The sequence below is a fragment of the Scomber scombrus genome, chromosome 11 (assembly GCF_963691925.1).
Source record: "Scomber scombrus chromosome 11, fScoSco1.1, whole genome shotgun sequence".
In the NCBI taxonomy this organism is placed as follows: domain Eukaryota; kingdom Metazoa; phylum Chordata; class Actinopteri; order Scombriformes; family Scombridae; genus Scomber; species Scomber scombrus.
The window spans coordinates 18,973,391-18,979,538 of NC_084980.1; the positions used below are offsets into that span (position 1 = coordinate 18,973,391).

Sequence of the window (6,148 nt, forward strand, 5' to 3'; positions counted from 1 at the left end):
TTGAAGTGGGCAGGAATCAGGGAAAGGTGATGTCATGTATTCCCATGCGCCAATCAGGGAATCAAAATGCAACAGTCAAATCTGATCAACCCACATAGTCCTGATGAAACAGCATAGCTGGGTGTGAAACTCCAACTGTAATAAATAATGCACTGTAATGGTTGCTTACTTATTCATGAACATTTAATATTATTGAGAACAAAACAAGTTTTTCAGGATCTTTAACCTATCTGACCTCAACATACTGTACATCTGGAAGTTGAATTATGAGGTTGCAAATGTTATCCTCTTACCTCAGCATGACCAGAAAATCAAGAATGTTCATGTTTAAACTGAGGACATTGTACTGGTTTTAAAACTATTCTGATATGGCACAATACATGGCAAAGGATACAAGGCTCCCTCTCTGTATATTAATTCCAGTCTTATAAACTACTGTCTTTTCTTTCTAGAGTGAGTGATACGATTTGAGTCGGCGCACCCATGCCTTCACTCCCCCTTCATTAATGTCAGTATAACAGCACCCGCATGCTGTGAATGCAGAGAACCAAAATTGAAGCATGAAAGCTGCAGAGAGACATTTTTCACCTGGCCAAGCATGGCCTGCCTCTCTTGGACATGGTTTGGTTGGTGGATGATATTGATTTCAAAGGATTATCTTTGGTTTCCTGCTGGACCACCACCACCAAACATCACCATTCCTCGCTCGCCATATAGACTGCTGAATGTGTGACAGTAGCCTGGAGTTATTACGCACAGATAACCTTCCCTTCCCTTTATAATCCAAGCAAGCACAAAGGGAAACTATTCATGATCTGCAATTATGTTTTTTAGATAAGATAAGCAGTTCACAATTAACTTAAGGCTTGCCCTAGACATAAGGAGCTTTTCATATCTGCTGACCTAACCAATCAAACTGCTCCAGGAGCTGCTTTTCAATATCACCATAGCTAAGCCTTGCTTTTTGTGTGTTTCCTGTTTCCCCCCTGCCTTGTTACTCGAGATGTTCAACTCTGTCAGAAGAGCAGAGTTGAACACAAGGGGGCGTAGACTGCTAAGTTTGCCTCTCCCTTGTCCATTTCAGCAGCTGTAAGGATACATTTGATTATGGTACCATGTCTGACCTTGAGAGGAAACTACACTTAAATCTACATTTCAAGGAGGAATGCCTTATTGCATTACCTGGCAAGGAAATGTGTGGCTTTCTCCACACACAACTGCATTAGTGAGGGGCCATCCTTTGGCAAAGGCACAGAATGACAATGTGGATGGAAGCATACAGTGTATTGTTCTAGTTGCTGGGTTGAACATGGATTGCGTTGGATTTGATAGCTGAACAGATCTGTGTACAAAAGATGTAAGATTATGTACATGTGTCTACAATAAACCTTTCATCTTCCTTCATCTTATTCATTATCATCACCATTAGGAATGCTGGTGTGGGCAGGATTATTCTCCAATTCAAATATGCCACCCCTACAGGATAATCAAGTCCCCAGAGGTTTATAACACAACAATCATCAGTAACACCGTGCACACTCCGTGCAGTGATTGCATTAGTAAAGACATTTAAATAATGCTGTCTATCTCACCCTGTAGCTCCTATTCTTTTCTTAGCACTTCACTGTCACGTCTTGATCTTTCTGTGGTTGCATGAATATTTTAAAAAGAATGTGTACTTTTTTAGTTGCTTTTCATTGTGGTGATTATATCTTCTGCTGCTGCTGCTGCTGCTATCATTGTCACTGTCAGTAACAACCAGTGCCAGCTGTTTGGTGCCATGTAGCCTACACTTGCATCCTTGAAAGACACACAAGCAGCACAAAGCACCTGTCTGGAGTTCATGGCACTCACCCAGCCTCTTGGGGGTGGGGGGTTATGAGCTGCTATAGGCTGCAAGCACATTTTTAAAGCTCCGTGGTAAAAGCGAGATTTAATTGGTTTGAGCTCCCAGTATATGTAAATGTAGTAGATGGCTCCTCCCATGCACCTGATAGGGAGTATTTACAGCTCTTTACAGCTACCCACTGCACTGTTTCCAAGAGCGCAGCGCACCATGACACTCCACTGGACTTAAGCAATAAGGATTTCCGTCTTTACACAGAATACTGACGCTCACCGCTATATTTGAAGAGAGAAACTAAAGTTTGTCAAAGTTGTCCACTTGTGTTTCAAGATGCCACGCTCTTTTTTGGTCAAGAAACACATAAACTCCGCAAAGAAGCCAAATTATAGTGAGCTGGACAGCCCAACAGGTAAAGTTGTTTTAATTATAAAGGACCTGTCTAACTTTGCGAAGTTTAACAAGTTGTGTTTCTGACATGAATTCAAGTTGATACATCGCGATTTTACTTCCCAGAACTTTTTGAACTTGTTGCCCTACTTTGAAATCTGTGCGCCTCACTTGATAAATGACAGCCAACTTCACTTTACTCATTTCGTTTTACTCTCTCTATTTTCAGTGTTCATCACGCCACATTTCTACAAGGGCCTTCCCCTGCCTGTCATTCCCCAGCCGGAGATCCTAAGTCCGGCAGCGTACAGCCCCATCACAGTATGGACTACCAGCAACTTGCCGCTGTCTCCGCTACCCAGTGACCTCTCCCCCATCTCTGGATACCCTTCATCGCTCTCGGACACCTCCTCTAAAGACCACAGTGGCTCTGAGAGCCCGAGGAGTGATGAAGACGAGCAGATGCTCCCCAAACTGACAGACCCTCACGGAGTGGAGGCAGAGAAATTCCAATGTAGTTTGTGTAGCAAGTCCTACTCCACGTACTCTGGACTGCTCAAGCATAAGCAGCTGCACTGCGACGCACAAACGAGGAAATCCTTCAGTTGTAAATATTGCGAGAAGGAGTATGTAAGCCTGGGAGCTCTCAAAATGCACATCAGGACTCACACATTGCCTTGTGTTTGCAAAATATGTGGGAAAGCTTTCTCTAGACCGTGGCTGCTCCAAGGACACATCAGGACGCACACCGGTGAGTGAATGGGGGATAACAGAGGGGCCTAAAGTGTGAAGATGCAGTTTGGTTGTTGTTTGCAGTCAGACTATTTGTATTCACCTTGGCATTTCTTTTAACAGCCTTTGAGCGAGTGTGGACTATGTTAAAACAGTTCTGTAGTGAAGCTGAACAAGTTGTTGTTATGCTCAGCTCTCTGAATGTTTTATTACTTGCTGCAGGTTTACTTTTGGTGTTGTGTTGAAAAGAGAAATAATGCAGAGTGTGCTAAAAAAAAGTCCCAAAAAAATATAAGGCCAAGATGCTTCAGAGACATAATTTGGATTCAGATGCTGTATATCTGTGTGTGCAATCGCTGACAATGTTTTCTTTCCTTTTGTCACTTGACAGGAGAGAAGCCGTTCTCCTGCCCTCACTGCAACAGGGCATTTGCGGACAGGTCCAATCTCAGGGCTCACCTACAGACCCATTCGGATGTGAAAAAATACCAGTGCAAGAACTGCTCCAAAACCTTCTCCAGGATGTCTCTTCTGCACAAGCATGAAGAATCTGGTTGTTGTGTAGCACACTGAACTGGGATACTCTTCCACCACCAGAAACCTTTTTTTTCCAGACCCAGGAGAACTGAACTGTCAGGGAATCACATCGAGCAAAGGGGGTTTGTTCCAAATATGCAGACTTTTTTTCTCTACAACTGGTCCATTTCATTTCAGAGGGAGAAATGGCTCGTGTCACGTGCTTCTTGTTTCAAGCAGTGTTTCTGTGATTGCAATCAGTGTCGAGCTTTTGTCATACCATGTACTCACCTACCTGTGCTATTCATGCACTTTTTGCATGTCTAGAATGTTTTATATGCCTACACAATGTTATCTTCAGTGTTTCTGCCAGTGTCTCTCAATGGCTGTGTGCTCTGTTGTTATGGAGTCCTCCACTTTTTTTTATATGAACCACAGAGACGATACTAAAAGGCGTATTATGAACAGTATAAATATAACCAGTGGAATACTGAAGCCATTGTTACTTAGGGAACAAGTGCAAACTTAGTGTTTAGGGTGAAATTATTATTACTTTTGCACAGTCATTAGAAACAGTTTGCCAGCACTCAAATAGCAATACAGTTTTTCTCAAGTGCCTCAGTTTCACTTGGCAATAATATGTATTTTTCAACAACAGTTTGCTTTTATATTTTTATATATTGAATGTAAGCGTGACTGAGATGATTGTATATTAACAGTGAAAACTGTGATGCTGAATGATTTTCATATTTTCATGACACTTTAAAAATAAAGTTTCATGACATTTTGTATAATTTTCTGGGCATTTTGCATGTTGCTTTTCTCTGTGAAGTCTTTATGAGTTTATGTTACTTTAAGTGTATGAGCTTTTTTCAGCAGGACTCAGCAGGATTCATGGATGGTTACACGCTTCAAAACGGAATAACATGCACAAAAGCAAATGATATTTAATCCAGCTTGCACCATCTCATGTTAAGGAGATGTAAAAATGAGGAGAGAGGTGACTCAGCTCTGAATCAGGCCTGAACCTGTTCCCTGTGAACCTGTCCAGACATCAAACAATCTTGAAATTTAACACATACTAGCTATATTGATCTGCACTCACATGTCATAACCTTTGAGGGCCCATGACTCTTTCTTTACGCAAGTGTGTGTAAAGTTGAAATGTGGGGGCGTAGTTCTTATAGAAAGTCATTTTGAAATCTGGCATCAAACTGGTTGCATCCTATTTGATTAAAATGAGTTTCCTTTTTCCTGCTCAATCACAACAATCACTGCAAGGGCACAGGACAGTCAGATATCACAATTTTAATGTTTTCACAAAAAGCTCAAATTTGCATTTGCTTTGACAACCCCCTTGAATTCTGGGATGCTTGCCATCAAGGATTAAATAGACTTCCTCAGGCTACATTTTGTTGTCTTAGCCATATGCCGTCGACTTGCTGCAGATAGAGATAGAGCACAAAAAAAGTGCTGTACCTTAAGGGATACAGTCAAAGTTGAACTCTTTCTAACAAACCCCAAGTGTGTTCCTGTTTGCCCTAATGCCCAAAAGCTGCTTACTTGAAAGATGTGATCTGACAAATAGACACTTGTTTTGCTTGCTGTGAGGGGATGAGCTCCTTTGTAGGTAGATTCTCCACGCTGTGAGTCATCGTCAAGCTGTTCCAGAGGCTCGCCGCCGCTCTTTGGATCAGTCGAGGTGGCTCCAGGCTCTTCAACCTTGCTGAAAAAGCAGGTGCAATGAGGAGGAGTGCTCACACAAACCACAGCCACAGGTCCACTGACACTGTAGAAACCTCAGCTAATGTGGAAACGTTACAAGCAGCAGGTCCTATTATTAAGATCATTTGCCTCATAAAAGGAAAATGTCACCAAGAGGACACTCTGAGCTCCACTATTAATGAGATAGTGAGTTTGTTTAGCTAATATCTGTCATTCCATAGGCAATGCTTTATCACGCTGGTGTTGGAGGGAGAGAAAAAAAACAATGAATGCATAATGCCAATTAGCCTCATAATCTTGCACGATTTCCCTTTTACAACAACAATTAACTGCATGACTGATTTCTCAGATAACAACCACGTGTTAAATGTTTTTCCCTCCAACATGAATATTTCATTTAGCCGTTCAGATGATGGTGGGAGGAGAAGGGGAGGTGAAGGAGCAAAAACTCATTTCTTTTAAAGCATATGGCCATTAGCGGATGTGTTAAAGAAACTAAGATCAAATATTTGTTAAGTGTGGAGACTGTTAATAGTCACACTGTTGTGTTTAAGGTGTGAATCCACAGACACTGAAAGCAGGTAGATACTGCGTGGGTGTTTTTGCAGTTAGGTCTCTGTGCTGAAATGTTGGGAAGACAAGGTTAATTTGATTTTCCTAAACTCAACCAGACGGAACATATTTGAGCCCTCAATTAAGTCGTTTATCATATTCAGTGACAATAAAATATGATTTCACAGCAACCTCCTTTACTTTAGCTGTCTATTCATTACGTTTGGCAGTGAAAGATTGTAAAGATAAGGTTAGATTTGATTTGTTCTACCCCAAAACACCAAAAATGAACCCGTGTGAGGCTCGAATTGAGTCATTTATCATATTCAGTGCAAAATAAGCAGCTAACAAGTGAGTTCATTGTCGATTAATCAGCTCAACTTCAGTTAA

At 41.5% G+C, this 6,148-nt stretch overlaps 1 protein-coding gene across 1 annotated transcript; it reads left to right on the top strand.

The window, feature by feature from the left end:
- Nucleotides 1-2,072: 2,072 nt before the first annotated feature.
- snai2 (snail family zinc finger 2) lies at nt 2,073-4,229 on the top strand. Its single transcript, XM_062429241.1, has 3 exons — nt 2,073-2,255; nt 2,463-2,984; nt 3,357-4,229. The coding sequence occupies exons 1-3, from the start codon at nt 2,177-2,179 to the stop codon at nt 3,536-3,538; spliced, it is 783 nt and encodes a 260-aa protein (XP_062285225.1). The 5' UTR covers nt 2,073-2,176; the 3' UTR covers nt 3,539-4,229.
- Nucleotides 4,230-6,148: the final 1,919 nt, after the last annotated feature.